Source organism: Pholcus phalangioides, unplaced genomic scaffold, assembly GCF_987345545.1.
Source record: "Pholcus phalangioides strain wild (caught in Gottingen) unplaced genomic scaffold, Ppha-v1.0 ptg000003l_1, whole genome shotgun sequence".
In the NCBI taxonomy this organism is placed as follows: Eukaryota; Metazoa; Arthropoda; class Arachnida; order Araneae; family Pholcidae; genus Pholcus; species Pholcus phalangioides.
Window position 1 is genome coordinate 30,219,564 of NW_028301596.1, and position 18,772 is coordinate 30,238,335.

At 41.9% G+C, this 18,772-nt stretch overlaps 1 protein-coding gene across 1 annotated transcript in view; it reads left to right on the plus strand.

Annotated features, from left to right (window-relative positions):
- LOC149088382 (uncharacterized) overlaps nucleotides 1-16,835 on the plus strand; it is a 70,160-nt gene extending 53,325 nt beyond the window's left edge. Inside the window, exon 4 of the mRNA XM_089251972.1 lies at nucleotides 26-16,835. Coding sequence (XP_089108098.1) covers nucleotides 26-16,689 — 16,664 coding nt within the window. The 3' untranslated portion in view covers nucleotides 16,690-16,835. The remainder of the gene's footprint in view (nucleotides 1-25) is intronic.
- The last annotated feature ends 1,937 nt before the right edge of the window (nucleotides 16,836-18,772 follow it).

The following is an 18,772-nucleotide window of genomic DNA, read 5'->3' on the forward strand; positions in this document are numbered from 1 at the left end:
GCTTCCATTACGTCCGATAAAGAAGTCGAAGAGGTGAAATCACCTGTACCAGCGGAAGGAGTCACCGAAAAAGCCGCTTCTATAGCATCCGATAAAGAGCCTGAAGAACCTAAATCCGCTGCATCCGAAAAAGACGTTGTAGAAAAGGCCGCTTCTATAGCATCCGATAAAGAGATTGAAGAAGAACTTAAATCCATTGCATCCGAAAAAGACATTGTCGAAAAAGCTGCTTCCATAGCGTCCGATAAAGAAGTCGAAGAGACGAAATCACCTGTACCAGCGGAAGGAGTCACTGAAAAAGCCGCTTCTATAGCATCCGATAAAGAGCCTGAAGAACCTAAATCCACTGCATCCGAAAAAGACGTTGTAGAAAAGGCCGCTTCCATAGCGTCCGATAAAGAGATTGAAGAAGAACCTAAATCCATTGCATCCGAAAAAGACATTGTAGAAAAAGCTGCTTCCATAGCGTCCGATAAAGAAGTCGAAGAGGCGAAATCACCTGTACCAGAGGAAGGAGTCACCGAAAAAGCCGCTTCTATAGCATCCGATAAAGAGCCTGAAGAACCTAAATCCACTGCATCCGAAAAAGACGTTGTAGAAAAGGCCGCTTCTATAGCATCAGATAAAGAGATTGAAGAAGAACCTAAATCCATTGCATCCGAAAAAGACATTGTAGAAAAAGCTGCTTCCATTGCGTCCGATAAAGAAGTCGAAGAGGCGAAATCACCTGTACCAGCTGAAGGTGTCACCGAAAAAGCCGCTTCTGTAGCGTCCGATAAAGAGACGGAAGAACCTAAATCAGCTGCATCCGAAAAAGACGTTGTAGAAAAGGCCGCTTCTATAGCATCCGATAAAGAGATTGAAGAAGAACTTAAATCCATTGCATCCGAAAAAGACATTGTAGAAAAAGCTGTTTCCATTGCGTCCGATAAAGAAGTCGGAGAGGCGAAATCACCTGTACCAGCGGAAGGTGTTACTGAAAAAGCCGCTTCCATAGCGTCCGATAAAGAGCCTGAGGAAGAACCTAAATCGGCTGCATCCGAAAAAGACATTGTAGAAAAAGCTGCTTCCATTACGTCCGATAAAGAAGTCGAAGAGGTGAAATCTCCTGTACCAGCGGAAGGAGTCACCGAAAAAGCCGCTTCTATAGCATCCGATAAAGAGCCTGAAGAACCTAAATCCGCTGCATCCGAAAAAGACGTTGTAGAAAAGGCCGCTTCTATAGCATCCGATAAAGAGATTGAAGAAGAACTTAAATCCATTGCATCCGAAAAAGACATTGTCGAAAAAGCTGCTTCCATAGCGTCCGATAAAGAAGTCGAAGAGGCGAAATCACCTGTACCAGCGGAAGGAGTCACTGAAAAAGCCGCTTCTATAGCATCCGATAAAGAGCCTGAAGAACCTAAATCCACTGCATCCGAAAAAGACGTTGTAGAAAAGGCCGCTTCCATAGCGTCCGATAAAGAGATTGAAGAAGAACCTAAATCCATTGCATCCGAAAAAGACATTGTAGAAAAAGCTGCTTCCATAGCGTCCGATAAAGAAGTCGAAGAGGCGAAATCACCTGTACCAGAGGAAGGAGTCACCGAAAAAGCCGCTTCTATAGCATCCGATAAAGAGCCTGAAGAACCTAAATCCACTGCATCCGAAAAAGACGTTGTAGAAAAGGCCGCTTCTATAGCATCAGATAAAGAGATTGAAGAAGAACCTAAATCCATTGCATCCGAAAAAGACATTGTAGAAAAAGCTGCTTCCATTGCGTCCGATAAAGAAGTCGAAGAGGCGAAATCACCTGTACCAGCTGAAGGTGTCACCGAAAAAGCCGCTTCTGTAGCGTCCGATAAAGAGACGGAAGAACCTAAATCAGCTGCATCCGAAAAAGACGTTGTAGAAAAGGCCGCTTCTATAGCATCCGATAAAGAGATTGAAGAAGAACCTAAATCCATTGCATCCGAAAAAGATATTGTCGAAAAAGCTGCTTCCATAGCGTCCGATAAAGAAGTCGAAGAGGCGAAATCACCTGTACCAGCGGAAGGAGTCACTGAAAAAGCCGCTTCTATAGCATCCGATAAAGAGCCTGAAGAACCTAAATCCATTGCATCCGAAAAAGACATTGTAGAAAAAGCTGCTTCCATAGCGTCCGATAAAGAAGTCGAAGAGGCGAAATCACCTGTACCAGAGGAAGGAGTCACCGAAAAAGCAGCTTCTATAGCATCCGATAGAGTGCCTGAAGAACCTAAATCCACTGCATCCGAAAAAGACGTTGTAGAAAAGGCCGCTTCTATAGCATCAGATAAAGAGATTGAAGAAGAACCTAAATCCATTGCATCCGAAAAAGACATTGTAGAAAAAGCTGCTTCCATAGCGTCCGATAAAGAAGTCGAAGAGGCGAAATCACCTGTACCAGCGGAAGGAGTCACCGAAAAAGCCGCTTCTATAGCATCCGATAAAGAGCCTGAAGAAACTAAATCCGTTGCGTCCGATAAAGAAGTCGAAGAGGCGAAATCACCTGTACCAGCGGAAGGAGTCACCGAAAAAGCCGCTTCTATAGCATCCGATAAAGAGCCTGAAGAACCTAAATCCGCTGCATCCGAAAAAGACGTTGTAGAAAAGGCCGCTTCTATAGCATCCGATAAAGAAGTCGGAGAGGCGAAATCGCCTGTACCAGCGGAAGGTGTTACCGAAAAAGCCGCTTCCATAGCGTCCGATAAAGAGCCTGAGGAAGAACCTAAATCGGCTGCTTCCGAAAAAGACATTGTAGAAAAAGCTGCTTCCATTACGTCCGATAAAGAAGTCGAAGAGGTGAAATCTCCTGTACCAGCGGAAGGAGTCACCGAAAAAGCCGCTTCTATAGCATCCGATAAAGAGCCTGAAGAACCTAAATCCGCTGCATCCGAAAAAGACGTTGTAGAAAAGGCCGCTTCTATAGCATCCGATAAAGAGATTGAAGAAGAACTTAAATCCATTGCATCCGAAAAAGACATTGTCGAAAAAGCTGCTTCCATAGCGTCCGATAAAGAAGTCGAAGAGGCGAAATCACCTGTACCAGCGGAAGGAGTCACTGAAAAAGCCGCTTCTATAGCATCCGATAAAGAGCCTGAAGAACCTAAATCCACTGCATCCGAAAAAGACGTTGTAGAAAAGGCCGCTTCCATAGCGTCCGATAAAGAGATTGAAGAAGAACCTAAATCCATTGCATCCGAAAAAGACATTGTAGAAAAAGCTGCTTCCATAGCGTCCGATAAAGAAGTCGAAGAGGCGAAATCACCTGTACCAGAGGAAGGAGTCACCGAAAAAGCCGCTTCTATAGCATCCGATAAAGAGCCTGAAGAACCTAAATCCACTGCATCCGAAAAAGACGTTGTAGAAAAGGCCGCTTCTATAGCATCAGATAAAGAGATTGAAGAAGAACCTAAATCCATTGCATCCGAAAAAGACATTGTAGAAAAAGCTGCTTCCATTGCGTCCGATAAAGAAGTCGAAGAGGCGAAATCACCTGTACCAGCTGAAGGTGTCACCGAAAAAGCCGCTTCTGTAGCGTCCGATAAAGAGACGGAAGAACCTAAATCAGCTGCATCCGAAAAAGACGTTGTAGAAAAGGCCGCTTCTATAGCATCCGATAAAGAGATTGAAGAAGAACCTAAATCCATTGCATCCGAAAAAGATATTGTCGAAAAAGCTGCTTCCATAGCGTCCGATAAAGAAGTCGAAGAGGCGAAATCACCTGTACCAGCGGAAGGAGTCACTGAAAAAGCCGCTTCTATAGCATCCGATAAAGAGCCTGAAGAACCTAAATCCATTGCATCCGAAAAAGACATTGTAGAAAAAGCTGCTTCCATAGCGTCCGATAAAGAAGTCGAAGAGGCGAAATCACCTGTACCAGAGGAAGGAGTCACCGAAAAAGCAGCTTCTATAGCATCCGATAGAGTGCCTGAAGAACCTAAATCCACTGCATCCGAAAAAGACGTTGTAGAAAAGGCCGCTTCTATAGCATCAGATAAAGAGATTGAAGAAGAACCTAAATCCATTGCATCCGAAAAAGACATTGTAGAAAAAGCTGCTTCCATAGCGTCCGATAAAGAAGTCGAAGAGGCGAAATCACCTGTACCAGCGGAAGGAGTCACCGAAAAAGCCGCTTCTATAGCATCCGATAAAGAGCCTGAAGAAACTAAATCCGTTGCGTCCGATAAAGAAGTCGAAGAGGCGAAATCACCTGTACCAGCGGAAGGAGTCACCGAAAAAGCCGCTTCTATAGCATCCGATAAAGAGCCTGAAGAACCTAAATCCGCTGCATCCGAAAAAGACGTTGTAGAAAAGGCCGCTTCTATAGCATCCGATAAAGAAGTCGGAGAGGCGAAATCGCCTGTACCAGCGGAAGGTGTTACCGAAAAAGCCGCTTCCATAGCGTCCGATAAAGAGCCTGAGGAAGAACCTAAATCGGCTGCTTCCGAAAAAGACATTGTAGAAAAAGCTCCTTCCATTGCGTCCGACAAAGTCGTCGAAAAGGCGAAATCACCTGTACTAGCTGAAGGTGTCACCGAAAAAGCCGCTTCTGTAGCGTCCGATAAAGAGACGGAAGAACCTAAATCAGCTGCATCCGAAAAAGACGTTGTAGAAAAGGCTGCTTCTATAGCATCCGATAAAGAGATTGAAGAAGAACCGAAATCCATTGCATCCGAAAAAGACATTGTCGAAAAAGCTGCTTCCATAGCGTCCGATAAAGAAGTCGAAGAGGCGAAATCACCTGTACCAGCGGAAGGAGTCACCGAGAAAGCCGCTTCTATAGCATCCGATAAAGAGCCTGAAGAAACTAAATCCGTTGCGTCCGATAAAGAAGTCGAAGAGGCGAAATCACCTGTACCAGCGGAAGGAGTCACCGAAAAAGCCGCTTCTATAGCATCCGATAAAGAGCCTGAAGAACCTAAATCCGCTGCATCCGAAAAAGACGTTGTAGAAAAGGCCGCTTCTATAGCATCCGATAAAGAGATTGAAGAAGAACTTAAATCCATTGCATCCGAAAAAGACATTGTAGAAAAAGCTGCTTCCATTGCGTCCGACAAAGAAGTCGAAAAGGCGAAATCACCTGTACTAGCTGAAGGTGTCACCGAAAAAGCCGCTTCTGTAGCGTCCGATAAAGAGACGGAAGAACTTAAATCAGCTGCATCCGAAAAAGACGTTGTAGAAAAGGCCGCTTCTATAGCATCCGATAAAGAGATTGAAGAAAAACCTAAATCCATTGCATCCGATAAAGAGATTGAAGAAGAACCTAAATCCATTGCATCCGAAAAAGACATTGTCGAAAAAGCTGCTTCCATAGCGTCCGATAAAGAAGTCGAAAAGGCGAAATCACCTGTACCAGCGGAAGGAGTCACCGAAAAAGCCGCTTCTATAGCATCCGATAAAGAGCCTGAAGAAACTAAATCCGTTGCGTCCGATAAAGAAGTCGAAGAGGCGAAATCACCTGTACCAGCGGAAGGAGTCACCGAAAAAGCCGCTTCTATAGCATCCGATAAAGAGCCTGAAGAACCTAAATCCGCTGCATCCGAAAAAGACGTTGTAGAAAAGGCCGCTTCTATAGCATCCGATAAAGAGATTGAAGAAGAACTTAAATCCATTGCATCCGAAAAAGACATTGTAGAAAAAACTGCTTCCATTGCGTCCGATAAAGAAGTCGGAGAGGCGAAATCGCCTGTACCAGCGGAAGGTGTTACCGAAAAAGCCGCTTCCATAGCGTCCGATAAAGAGCCTGAGGAAGAACCTAAATCGGCTGCATCCGAAAAAGACATTGTAGAAAAAGCTGCTTCCATTGCGTCCGACAAAGAAGTCGAAAAGGCGAAATCGCCTGTACTAGCTGAAGGTGTCACCGAAAAAGCCGCTTCTGTAGCGTCCGATAAAGAGACGGAAGAACCTAAATCAGCTGCATCCGAAAAAGACGTTGTAGAAAAGGCCGCTTCTATAGCATCCGATAAAGAGATTGAAGAAGAACCTAAATCCATTGCATCCGAAAAAGAGATTGTCGAAAAAGCTGCTTCCATAGCGTCCGATAAAGAAGTCGAAGAGGCGAAATCACCTGTACCAGCGGAAGGAGTCACCGAAAAAGCCGCTTCTATAGCATCCGATAAAGAGCCTGAAGAACCTAAATCCACTGCATCCGAAAAAGACGTTGTAGAAAAGGCCGCTTCCATAGCGTCCGATAAAGAGATTGAAGAAGAACCTAAATCCATTGCAATCGAAAAAGACATTGTAGAAAAAGCTGCTTCCATAGCGTCCGATAAAGAAGTCGAAGAGGCGAAATCACCTGTACCAGCGGAAGGAGTCACCGAAAAAGCCGCTTCTATAGCATCCGATAAAGAGCCTGAAGAACCTAAATCCACTGCATCCGAAAAAGACGTTGTAGAAAAGTCCGCTTCTATAGCATCAGATAAAGAGATTGAAGAAGAACCTAAATCCATTGCATCCGCAAAAGACATTGTAGAAAAAGCTGCTTCCATTGCGTCCGATAAAGAAGTCGAAGAGGCGAAATCACCTGTACCAGCGGAAGGAGTCACCGAAAAAGCCGCTTCTATAGCATCCGATAAAGAGCCTGAAGAAACTAAATCCGCTGCATCCGAAAAAGACGTTGTAGAAAAGGCCGCTTCTATAGCATCCGATAAAGATATTGAAGAAGAACCTAAATCCATTGCATCCGAAAAAGACATTGTCGAAAAAGCTGCTTCCATAGCGTCCGATAAACAAGTCGAAGAGGCGAAATCACCTGTACCAGCGGAAGGAGTCACCGAAAAAGCCGCTTCTGTAGCATCCGATAAAGAGCCTGAAGAACCTAAATCCGCTGCATCCGAAAAAGACGATGTAGAAAAGGCCGCTTCTATAGCATCCGATAAAGAGATTGAAGAAGAACTTAAATCCATTGCATCCGAAAAAGACATTGTAGAAAAAGCTGCTTCCATTGCGTCCGATAAAGAAGTCGGAGAGGCGAAATCGCCTGTACCAGCGGAAGGTGTTACCGAAAAAGCCGCTTCCATAGCGTCCGATAAAGAGCCTGAGGAAGAACCTAAATCGGCTGCATCCGAAAAAGACATTGTAGAAAAAGCTGCTTCCATTGCGTCCGACAAAGAAGTCCAAAAGTCGAAATCACCTGTACTAGCTGAAGGTGTCACCGAAAAAGCCGCTTCTGTAGCGTCCGATAAAGAGCCTGAAGAACCTAAATCCACTGCATCCGAAAAAGACGTTGTAGAAAAGGCCGCTTCTATAACATCAGATAAAGAGATTGAAGAAGAACCTAAATCCATTGCATCCGAAAAAGACATTGTAGAAAAAGCTGCTTCCATTGCGTCCGATAAAGAAGTCGAGGAGGCGAAATCACCTGTACCAGTGGAAGGAGTCACCGAAAAAGTCGCTTCTATAGCATCCGATAAAGAGTCTGAAGAACCTAAATCCACTGCATCCGAAAAGGACGTAGAAAAGGCCGCTTCTATAGCATCCGATAAAGAGATTGAAGAAGAACCTAAATCCATTGCATCTGAAAAAGACATTGTAGAAAAAGTCGCTTCTATAGCATCCGACAAAGAAACTGAAAAAGAACCTAAATCTAGTGCATCCGAAAAAGACGTTGTAGAAAAGGCCGCTTCTATAGCATCCGATAAAGAGATTGAAGAAGAAACTAAATCCATTGCATCCGAAAAAGACATTGTTGAAAAAGCTGCTTCCATTGCGTCCGATAAAGAAGTCGAAGAGGCGAAATCACCTGTACCAGCGGCAGGAGTCACCGAAAAAGCCGCTTCTATAGCGTCCGATGAAGAACCTAAATCCGCTGCATCCGAAAAAGACATTGTAGAAAAAGCCGCTTCTGTAGCATCCGATAAAGATCCTGAAGAAGAACCTAAATCGGCTGCATCCGAAAAAGACGTTGAAGAAAAAGCCGCGCCTGTAGTAGCGGATAAAGAAGTCAAAGAGGTGAAATCACCTCCATCAGATAAAGAAGTCGTTGAAAAAGCAGCTTCCATAGTGTTTGATAAAGAGCATGGGGTGGAACCTAAAACCACTTCATCTGAACAAGACATAGTAGAAAAAACAACCTCTATTGTGTCCGACAAGGAGCTTGAAGAGGCGAAATCTTCCGCATATGAGAAGGAAGCTTCTATAGCGTCCGATAAAGAGGCAGAGCGAGAACCTAAATCTGCCGCATCCGAAAAACACATTGTAGAAAAAGGATCTTCGATAGTGCCTGATGAAGTTCCAGAGGAAAAATCAACCGCATCAGAGAAGGACGTCGTCGAAGAAGCTCCTTCTACAGTGTCCGATAAAGACTTTGAGGATGAGCCGAAAGCTTCCGCATCTGAAAAACTCATTGTAGAAAAACCCGTATCTACAGTGTCGGATCAAGAAGTCATAGAGGTGAAATCACCTCCATCAGAGAAGGAAGTCGTTGAAAAAGCGGTTTCTATTGTGTCTGATAAAGTTCCTGAAGAAGAACCTAAATCCGCTGCACTAGAGAAAGAGATCATCGGAAAAGTTGCTTCTATAGTGTTCGATGAAGATGCTGCGGAAGAACCTAAATCCGCTGCATCTGAAAAAGACGTCGAAGAAAAAGCCGCTTCAGTTGTGTCGGATAAGGAAATCGATGAGAGGAAATCAACCGCATCAGAGAAAGAGGTCGTCGAGAAAGCTTCTTCTATAATGTCCGATAAAGTTACTGAAGAAGAACCGAAATCCATTGAATCCGAAAAAGACATTGCAGAAAAAGCAGCTTTTATTGTGTCCGATGAAACAGTTGAAGACGCGAAATCATCTGCACCTGATAGAGAAGTAGCAGAAAAGGCCGCTTCAATGGTGTCGTATAAAGAAATAGATGAAGTGAAATCGCTTGTACACGATGGAGAAGTTCCGGAAAAAGCTGCTTCTCTAACGTCGGATAAAGAAACCGAAGAAGAATCAAAATCTGTAATATCCGATAAAGACATTGCAGAAAAAGTCGCGTCGATAATGTCGGAGAAAGCCGTTGAAGAACCGGAATCCTCTTCATCCGGTAAAGACAAAAAGTTTGAAAAACCAAAATCATCTGTATCTACTGGAAAAGTTGTTGAAAAAACTACTTCGGTATCGCCTAGTAAAAAAACAGACGAAAATCTGAAATCATCTGTGTTTGTCTCTTCTATAGTAACGGAGAAAAAGATCGCAGGAAAAACAGTTTCTGTGACATCAGACAAAGGAAGGAAGGAATCAAAATCTCATACATCAGATGGCATGGATGTAGTTGGCAAATCCGAAAAAATCTCTGTAACTGAGACAGGCAAGATTGAGATACCATCAGCACAAATGAAAGTGAAAGAAATTGCCTTACAAAAGAAATTAATCTCTGAATCTGAGGTAAAAGTTACTGATGTTAGTGATTCATTGCCAGATATCACTGACATTTCGGAAGAGACCTATAAAAAAGTCACGACTGGAAAAGTTAAATCCCCAGAAATAACAGATGTTACAGGCACGTTCGTAGGAACAAGTCTAACAGAAGACAGTATGAAACCTAAAGTAACTGAAATGGTCGATAGAGAAGAATCATCACCACTTTCAGAAGAAGAAGAAACTTCATTCAAAATCATAGAAGTAGTATGTACAGAGACTAAAGAAGAAAAAATTGATGTGAAAGGGGAAATCATTCGGGAAAGTCTGACAAAAGAAATTACAGAAGAAGAAGTGCAACAGTTGGAAAAAGATGAGCCTGTGTTGAAAGTTGCTGAACAGGTAATAAGTCTAGAAAAAATTGAAGTAGAATATCTTGCCGAACGTAAAGAAGAGGTAGAAATGAAAGAATTGGCAGAAAGTGAAAAGAGCAGTATCACTGATACAGAAAAAATAAGATCTTCTGTTGTACCCAAGGAACAAAAAGAAAAAACTCACGAAACTAATGTTCTGGCAAAAGAAGACGAAATAGTCAAAGAAACTTCTGATATCAAAGAAACGATTCAAATCTGGGAAGATACGAAGCAAGAATTTGATACATCAAAGAAGGACGGTAAAATTGAAGAGACGACGGAATCGAGGAAGCTGGTGTATATCGAAATTGAGGTAGAAGAATCCATTACATCCCCAACAGATGGATCGGAATATGCAGATATTTCTGAGCTTCCTGAAGATACGATCGTGAAAAGTGAAAGCTTGGAACTAAAATCTGGAAAAGAATTAAGAACTGGAAAGAGTATGGCTACAGAATCAGAAGAATCAAGTCCTGTGAAAGAAGAGCACGATGGATCTCGGCTTATCAAAGAAGAAGCAACTATTGATTTTACTGAATCGCATGCAAAAGGTACTAGAATTTCAGATTCGGTGACTTTTGAAACGTCCGTTTCTGTCCGTACGGACTACGTGGAGAAAACAACGGAAGTTGGTGAAGAAGTTGTGATTGAAAGTTCATCAGACAAAGGTGGAGATGAAAGCAAAATCACCGAAAAACCGCCACTACCGAAAGATACAGAAACTGGTGAAATTTTGGAAACATCGTCCTCGGTAGTTAGAGTGTCTGACGAAGAGCGATGCACTTCCAGCGCGACAGAACAGAAATCAACTAAATCGAAAACTGTGACGTCATCATCGGAAAAGATTTCTGGGATCTTCGAACCAACTGAAACAACGACCACAGCAACAAAAGTGTCAAAGAAGGTTCAGGAAAAAGATGAGCTTGTTGAAGAAACGGAAACTATTAGCTCAGCCAAGAAATATGAGAAACAATTTTCGAAGGAGCTAGAAAAAGTGACGGAAATCGGCAAGGATTCCGTTATAACCACCTCGTCGATAGAAACAGAAAAAACTGAAACAGACAGCAAAGACAAATTCACATCCGAAAAAACTCTCATACAAGAAACTGATTCAGTAACATTCCAGAGCATTTCCAAAGAAACGACTCCAAAGACGTCGGACCAAAAGCCCGAAACAGAATTTGGGAAAAAACTAGACGATTACGAAAAACAAACTATCGTTACCAAAACTGTTATTATTGAAGGTGTGCAAGAAGAACAGGAAGAACAGTGGGAGCAAACTTTATTAAAAACTAGGGAACAAAGTGAGACGACAAAAAAGACTGTGTCTGATGAGAGACCTTCGAGCAAAGAAAAATCAGAAAAAGGAATTATTAAAAAAACAGTTGTAACAGAGGAACTGTCAGAAGAAACGGCCGAAGAAGTGTCACGCTCTGCGACTAAGAAAAAAGAAGAATTTGAAAGTCAGACTGAAGAAAGTGTATTAGTATTATCACATGCAGAAGGGTCTGAAAATGGGAGATCAGCCAAACAGACTGCCGTGGAAAGTATGAAACTTCTTATAGAAACTGCTGCTTTAGAAGCTACGCGTTACACAGAATCAGAAAGTAGTAAAAAAGAAGAGAAAGAATCTAAAGTAAAAAAAGTGGCTAAAGAAACATTCACGCCCTTGGACAGGTCGAGTGCTATGGAATACCCTCGAAAAGATCAGAAACAGGAACCGGAACGTAAGGACAAAAAACCAGAAGACATTCCAGTAGATAATTCAGAAACTGAGTCACAGATAGAGAAAGTGATGCAGGTTTCTGATTCGAAATTCGCTGAAGAAGAAACTTCTCGAGTTTACGATAAAAAGGAGATCTATGAAAAAACTGGTAGTTTACCGAGTCAAATTTTTACGGAAACAAGAGAAGAGGGATATGAGAGAACTGAAAAAACCATTAAAACGCAGAAATCAGAAGAAACAGGAATTTCACGCGAAATGCATGTTACTACAACTGAAACAAAAAGAGATATTAAGCAAAAGAAAGACGATGAATCAAATGATGAGATGAAAGAAAAGTTACAAGAAGATGTAATCTACCACTTGATTGATGACAAAGCAGATTCGACAACTGAACCAAAAGGAATACGAACAGAAGAGTATGAAGAACACCATGATGTGAAATCAAGCAAAACTAAATCTTCCAAAATAATATCTGATTTAGACACGCAGCAACAAATCGACAGCACAAAATTAGAGGCTGAGACCAGCCGTAAAATCACGACTATGATAACTGAAACAACAAATGTTATGCGAGGCGTGTTCGGAGAGAAAGACCAAGGGGGTGAATCGGCAGCAGACATAACCGACGGTGTATCAGTGACGAAGAGCTCTGGAGATATTAAAGAACTAGCTGCTATTGTCTCTAAAGAAACTGATCCCAAAACGACCTTATTAACTAAGACAACAAAAGTTATACGAGGCATGTTAGGGGATCAAGAAGAGGGTGAATGGGTAGTAGACGAATCCGACGGGTCATCAGTGGTAAAGACATCAGTGGATGTGAAAGAACTAGCTGGTATTGTCTCTAAAGAAACTGGTCTCAAAACGACCGTGGTAACTAAGACAACAAAAGTTATAAGAGGCATGTTAGAGGATCAAGAAGAGGGTGAATGGGTAGTAGACGAATCCGACGATTCATCGGTTGTAAAGACATCAGTGGATGTGAAAGAACTAGCTGGTATTGTCTCTAAAGAAACTGGCCCAAAAACGACCGTGGTAACTAAGACAACAAAAGTTATACGAGGCATGTTAGGGGATCAAGAAGAGGGTGAATGGGTAGTAGACGAATCCGACGGGTCATCAGTGGTAAAGACATCGGTGGATGTGAAAGAACTAGCTGGTATTGTCTCTAAAGAAACTAGTCCCAAAACGAGCGTGGTAACTAAGACAACAAAAGTTATAAGAGGCATGCTAGAGGATCAAGAAGAGGGTGAATGGGTAGTAGACGAATCCGACGATTCATCGGTTGTAAAGACATCAGTGGATGTGAAAGAATTAGCTGGTATTGTCTCTAAAGAAACTGATCCCAAAACGACCTTGGTAACTAAGACAACAAAAGTTATACGAAGCATGTTAGGAGATCAAGAAGAGGGTGAATGGGTAGTAGACGAATCCGACGATTCATCGGTTGTAAAGACATCAGTGGATGTGAAAGAACTAGCTGGTATTGTCTCTAAAGAAACTGGTCCCAAAACGACCGTGGTAACTAAGACAACAAAAGTTATACGAGGCATGTTAGGGGATCAAGAAGAGGGTGAATGGGTAGTAGACGAATCCGACGGGTCATCAGTGGTAAAGACATCGGTGGATGTGAAAGAACTAGCTGGTATTGTCTCTAAAGAAACTAGTCCCAAAACGACCGTGGTAACTAAGACAACAAAAGTTATAAGAGGCATGCTAGAGGATCAAGAAGAGGGTGAATGGGTAGTAGACGAATCCGACGATTCATCGGTTGTAAAGACATCGGTGGATGTTAAAGAACTAGCTGGTATTGTCTCTAAAGAAACTGATCCCAAAACGACCTTGGTAACTAAGACAACAAAAGTTATACGAAGCATGTTAGGAGATCAAGAAGAGGGTGAATGGGTAGTAGACGAATCCGACGGGTCATCAGTGGTAAAGACATCGGTGGATGTGAAAGAACTAGCTGGTATTGTCTCTAAAGAAACTGGTCCCAAAACGACCGTGGTAACTAAGACAACAAAAGTTATACGAGGCATGTTAGGGGATCAAGAAGAGGGTGAATGGGTAGTAGACGAATCCGACGGGTCATCAGTGGTAAAGACATCAGTGGATGTGAAAGAACTAGCTGGTATTGTCTCTAAAGAAACTGGTCCCAAAACGACCGTGGTAACTAAGACAACAAAAGTTATACGAGGCATGTTAGAGGATCAAGAAGAGGGTGAATGGGTAGTAGACGAATCCGACGATTCATCGGTTGTAAAGACATCGGTGGATGTGAAAGAACTAGCTGGTATTGTCTCTAAAGAAACTGATCCCAAAACGACCGTGATAACTAAGACAACAAAATTTATACGAGGCATGCTAGGCGATCAAGAAGAGGGTGAATGGGTGGTAGACGAATCTGATGGTTCATCAGTGGTAAAGACATCGGTGGATATTAAAGAATTGGCTGAAACTGCTTCTAAAGAAACTGATTCAAAAACGACAGTGATAACAACTAAGTCAACAAAAGTTATACGAGGCATGTTAGGGGAGAAAGACGATGAGGATGAATGGATAGTTGATGAATCCGCCGATTCATCCATGATGATTTCAATGGATGGAAAAAAACTACAAATGCCAGGAAAAATTTCTCCTGCAACCATTACGACCAAGGTTGTGACACAGAAAGTTAGTGACGATACCGATATAGAAATTCCTTCTAAAAAAATGATGGTTACAAAAACTACGAAGGGTAAAGATGAACGGTTGCAAAGTGACAGAGATCTGCAAAGTCTGGGTCTATCTAGCGAAGGCATACCTTATGTTGATGAAGACGAGGAATCGGGTACATGTCGGACTACTACAACAAAAGAAACCGACACATTCGTTTCAAGCGCTTGTACCACAGAAACGGTAGCGGAAATACACAGAGGATCAGATTATAGTCCTACTGGAGAATCGAAATATGCCAGCGACAAAGGAGGAACTTTGAAAAAACTTACTGTTGTTGAAAGCGAGGTAAAAAGCGGCAAAATGTCAGGGAGTCAAGAAGACAGCCTGCCTAGCGAAACTCTCACGCTGCGGGAAAAAGGGGAACGAAGCAGCGAAATTATAACTACCGTCACAACAACAAGTGTAGAACAGGAAGCAGACACTGATGCGGATGACGAGTGTTCGGTGACGGATGATGGTGTTAAACAGAAAAGTGTTTCATCAGTGAAGTCAAAGCATCGTGAAGACAGGTCCGAATCAATGGAATTCGAAACCGAAGGAGATACCGAAACTGTGACGTACAAAGTTTTAGATGACGGAACGACTGTCAGTAAGATTGTAACCACCGTAACAACGACGACTATAAGAGGTATGGAAGATAAAACTGATGCTGACCATGGTAGCGCTGGAGAGTTTGACGAGCCCGAGTCGATCACAACGATAACCACAACCAAGTGCATCAGCCATGAAAGTAAAACGCTGCCTCTAGGCGGAAAAATTGAAGACAGACATCACCATGCCAAAGTTCGAGCTGACACCACCGAAGTCAAGAGCTCAACGGCGGCATCTGGGAGATACGAAGCATTGGGATATGAAGCAATCGGTCACACGGAATGCGAACAGCTTATAGGAAAACAAATGACAGAACAGAGTGCAACAGGCTATGAGCTGACGGGTTATAAAGAAAAGAAAAAAACAGAAACATCATCAGAAATAATGACGGAAGCAGCAAAGCTGATAAGTGATTCTGATGACGTATCAGAAAAATTATCAAAAGCGCAAACGCCTTCCCCAGTGATTATGACCAAAGTCGAAGTCGACGACAAAATGGCCATCACTTCGAAAGAAATTACTATCTCCAAGTCTCCCACTGTAAAAAAAGTATCCGGTTTTGTGGAAAAGGGCGCGGAAATGTTCAAGGGATCCGGAAGTTCCTATGAGACGACGATGAGCAGAGCCACTTCTCAAACAGTCGAACCTGTAATGACAGTGACAAAAGAAGGTACCGAAGGTACGAAAACCAAGATTCAAAAAATAGACGAACTTATGGCTGCCAAATCAGCAGCAGATGCGAAGCGTTCGGAATGTGAAGACATAATAACCGAACGCAGCGATTCCACCAAGGACGTTCATCACGACGACTCCGACAAAAAATCTAGGTCGAGCTCCGGCTCGACTGAAGGAGGGAGAAAGAAATCCAGGATAGTCAGGAAAAAAATAATCGTTTACCACACCATGTCCGAATCTGGGGAAGACGTTATGACGGAAGAAAAAATCAAAGAAGCCCTTAAAGCAGCGGGAGCAAAGTCTTCTTCCGATGTGGCCAGAATAATATCCAGCGGTACGACCGAAGACATAGAAGCGTTTTCGGGGAAAACGGACGTGATCGAAATCAAACCCGACGATGCATTTGCAGCTTCGGGAAGCTCTACTACTCAGTCGAGTGAAGCCGTCGCAAAAGAAGAACTAACTCTAATAACGAGACCGCTAGAGATGTCATTTTCTAGACATTCCGTCGTGTCCAGAAAATCTGACACTGCGAAACAGAAAGTCGAATGTAGCTCTCCCGAAGGAGCGGCTCGCGATGCAAAACGCGAAGGAAGCGAAACCGACAAGACGGACAAACCATTTGCCATCGAGGACTGGGGTAAACCAATGGGTCTTCCATCACCTCCGGAAGTCACCGGAGTAGCGATTAGACAAGCTGCAGTTCTGAGGCACGGTACAAACACAGCCAAGGGTAGACTACTGGCCGACAACAAATCGAGGTCCAAGCACAGCAGAACTGCTTCACCCAGGTCGGGCAGCTCCGGTGACGTTACGCCAAACACCGGGTCAGTGGTGGAGGGTGAAGACGAAGATGGAAACGCGACTGTCGAGAAGAACCTTCCCGTTTATGTCGACCTCACTTATGTTCCTCACCACGGCGACCCGAACTATTGCAACACCGATTTCTTTCGCCGTGTCAGAGCTCGATACTACGTGTTCAGCGGAAATCGTCCCTGCAAAGAAGTCTTGAACGCTTTGCTCGAGGCAAAGCAAGAATGGGAAGACAAAGAGGCGAAAGTAACGATAGTTCCGACCTACGAAACCGACACGCTGGGATATTGGATGTCCGTGAATCAAGATATTCTCGTGGCAAACAATATCGACGTGGCGCCTTCTGCCAGCAGATGCACTATCAATCTTCAGGACCACGAGACCAGTTGTTCCGCATATCGGCTCGAATTCTAGCGCACGAGTGAATAGGAAAAAAAATTAAAATAAAAGAAAAAATAAAACAAATAGGAGTTTCCAATTTTCGGAAGGAAGGGCAAGAATAAGACTGTTCCATTTCCTTCCGATTATGATCCGGTTTGATCATATTTATCATCCGGCTGCAGAGAAGATAAAAAAAAAGCATAAAAAATATTTAAAAAAAGCAATGTGTTATATAATAGTCGATTATTATTTTTTATTTTTCCAAAGACAAAGTCTGAAACGAAGTTCTCTTTAAAGACGCATTCTTCTTCTCGTTAGTGGCTTTTGCGTATCTTTTAGTGCTTGTTTGAAGAAAAATGTGATGGTGCCAGAGAAGACCGAAAAGTTCCACAAGAAAAAAAAAATTATACATGAAGTGCCCTTTAGTGCCTAAAGCAAAAACGTGATATCGGGAACAGGTTCTAGAATAAATAAAGTGATGACAGCCAAACCTTCTTCCATCGTATGACGTGTAATTGTCTGAGCAATCAGACAATCTCAGGAAGTCGTGCGCGTGTGTGTATATGCTCCTACGTATGTACATGAAAATGAAGGATCAGTGACGTGCTTGGGTGTTCCAGAACGGTTATCGATATGAACATTGGTTATATTGAATTTTTATGTAAAAACAAATTAGAGTTATCACGCTTTATTAATTAAACTGAATTAAACACAATTTACACAAATATTTACACATTCAAAACGGCCACTCGTTAAATTTAGTCACCACTACTACTACTATTACGACAATTTTTTCATTTTTTTCTAAGTGCCAGGAATGCAACGAGAGGTTGAGAATCGAGTGAAAGATGGAGATATTTATTGTGATTGTGTTATTGAAAAAAAATCCGATGATATATTTTTTTGCTGATTTGTAAATAATTGGAAATTAATGTGATCAGAAATGTGATATATCAGGAAGAAGAAATACAGTAGAGAATATTAATTTAAAAATGTAAAAAAAAATAAATAAAAGAGAGTTATTTCACGTGCTTATCTTGTGCTGCAAGAGCTGTGCAAATCTTATGCAGCTAGATCTTCAAATATTCACCTGGTAAAACATTGACAGAATTGCCTTAAACAAATTAAAAGTCAAAATTTCAAATTGGAGCATCATTATTTGAGTTATGACAGTCTAAAATTAATAACATTCGGGATTGGTGAAAGAAACTAAAATTATTTTTGAGATGCCCAAAATTTATTTTCGCTCATGAAAAATTACTGTTGTTACTGTTCTAACAAATTTTGAGTTCTACATATTTATACAGTAGAATAACTTTTATTTGTACATCTAATAAAACTCCTACATACAGCTACTATCACTGCAAGAATTATGAACTAAAACTGCCAAATATTTACCGGTAAAATATGATTAAAAAAAAATTATAAGTGGGAAATACATACAGAGCTTGAACATGTCATAATTACTCTGCGAGAAGATGATTTTTAAAAAAGTCTTAAATATCAATTTTGCTCCAAGAGCATTGATAACCTCAGTGAAGAGGCATGCAACCAGATGATTAGCGAGACTGTAATTTCCATTGATTTAACTTCATATTTTTGCATATCACACCTGAGTGAAATGAAAGTAATTAACCATAATTGCTTAATAGGGAATTTGCTTCAGTCCATGCCTTCCATGGCCACCAGGAAACAAACGGAAACTGAATTCCTTTTTTTTTTTTCTCAAGTATGTATGTGGTATGATAAACGAGTCACTTGCAAAGAGATTGGTGAGATTCTAGTTGAATTAGAATTGTTTTTTTACAGCACCTGGTTAATGTAAATGGCGATTCCCTGCCTTGCACTACAGACAGACATCTATATTCACTCTTCATTGTAGAGAGATGCCCAATGATGTCTGTAGCGACCGAATTATTCTACTTTCACAAGGAAGATCATCATTTCATTTGCTTCAGGTTGAGTCGTTTATTCATGAACCAGAGAGAGAAGCAACATTTATTCATCTTTTTTAAAAAAGATGACTTAAATGAATCTGGAAGAATGTTATGGAGTTATGTACTGCATTTAACATAAAAATACATCAGATTCTACAATTTTATTTCATATTTAAAAC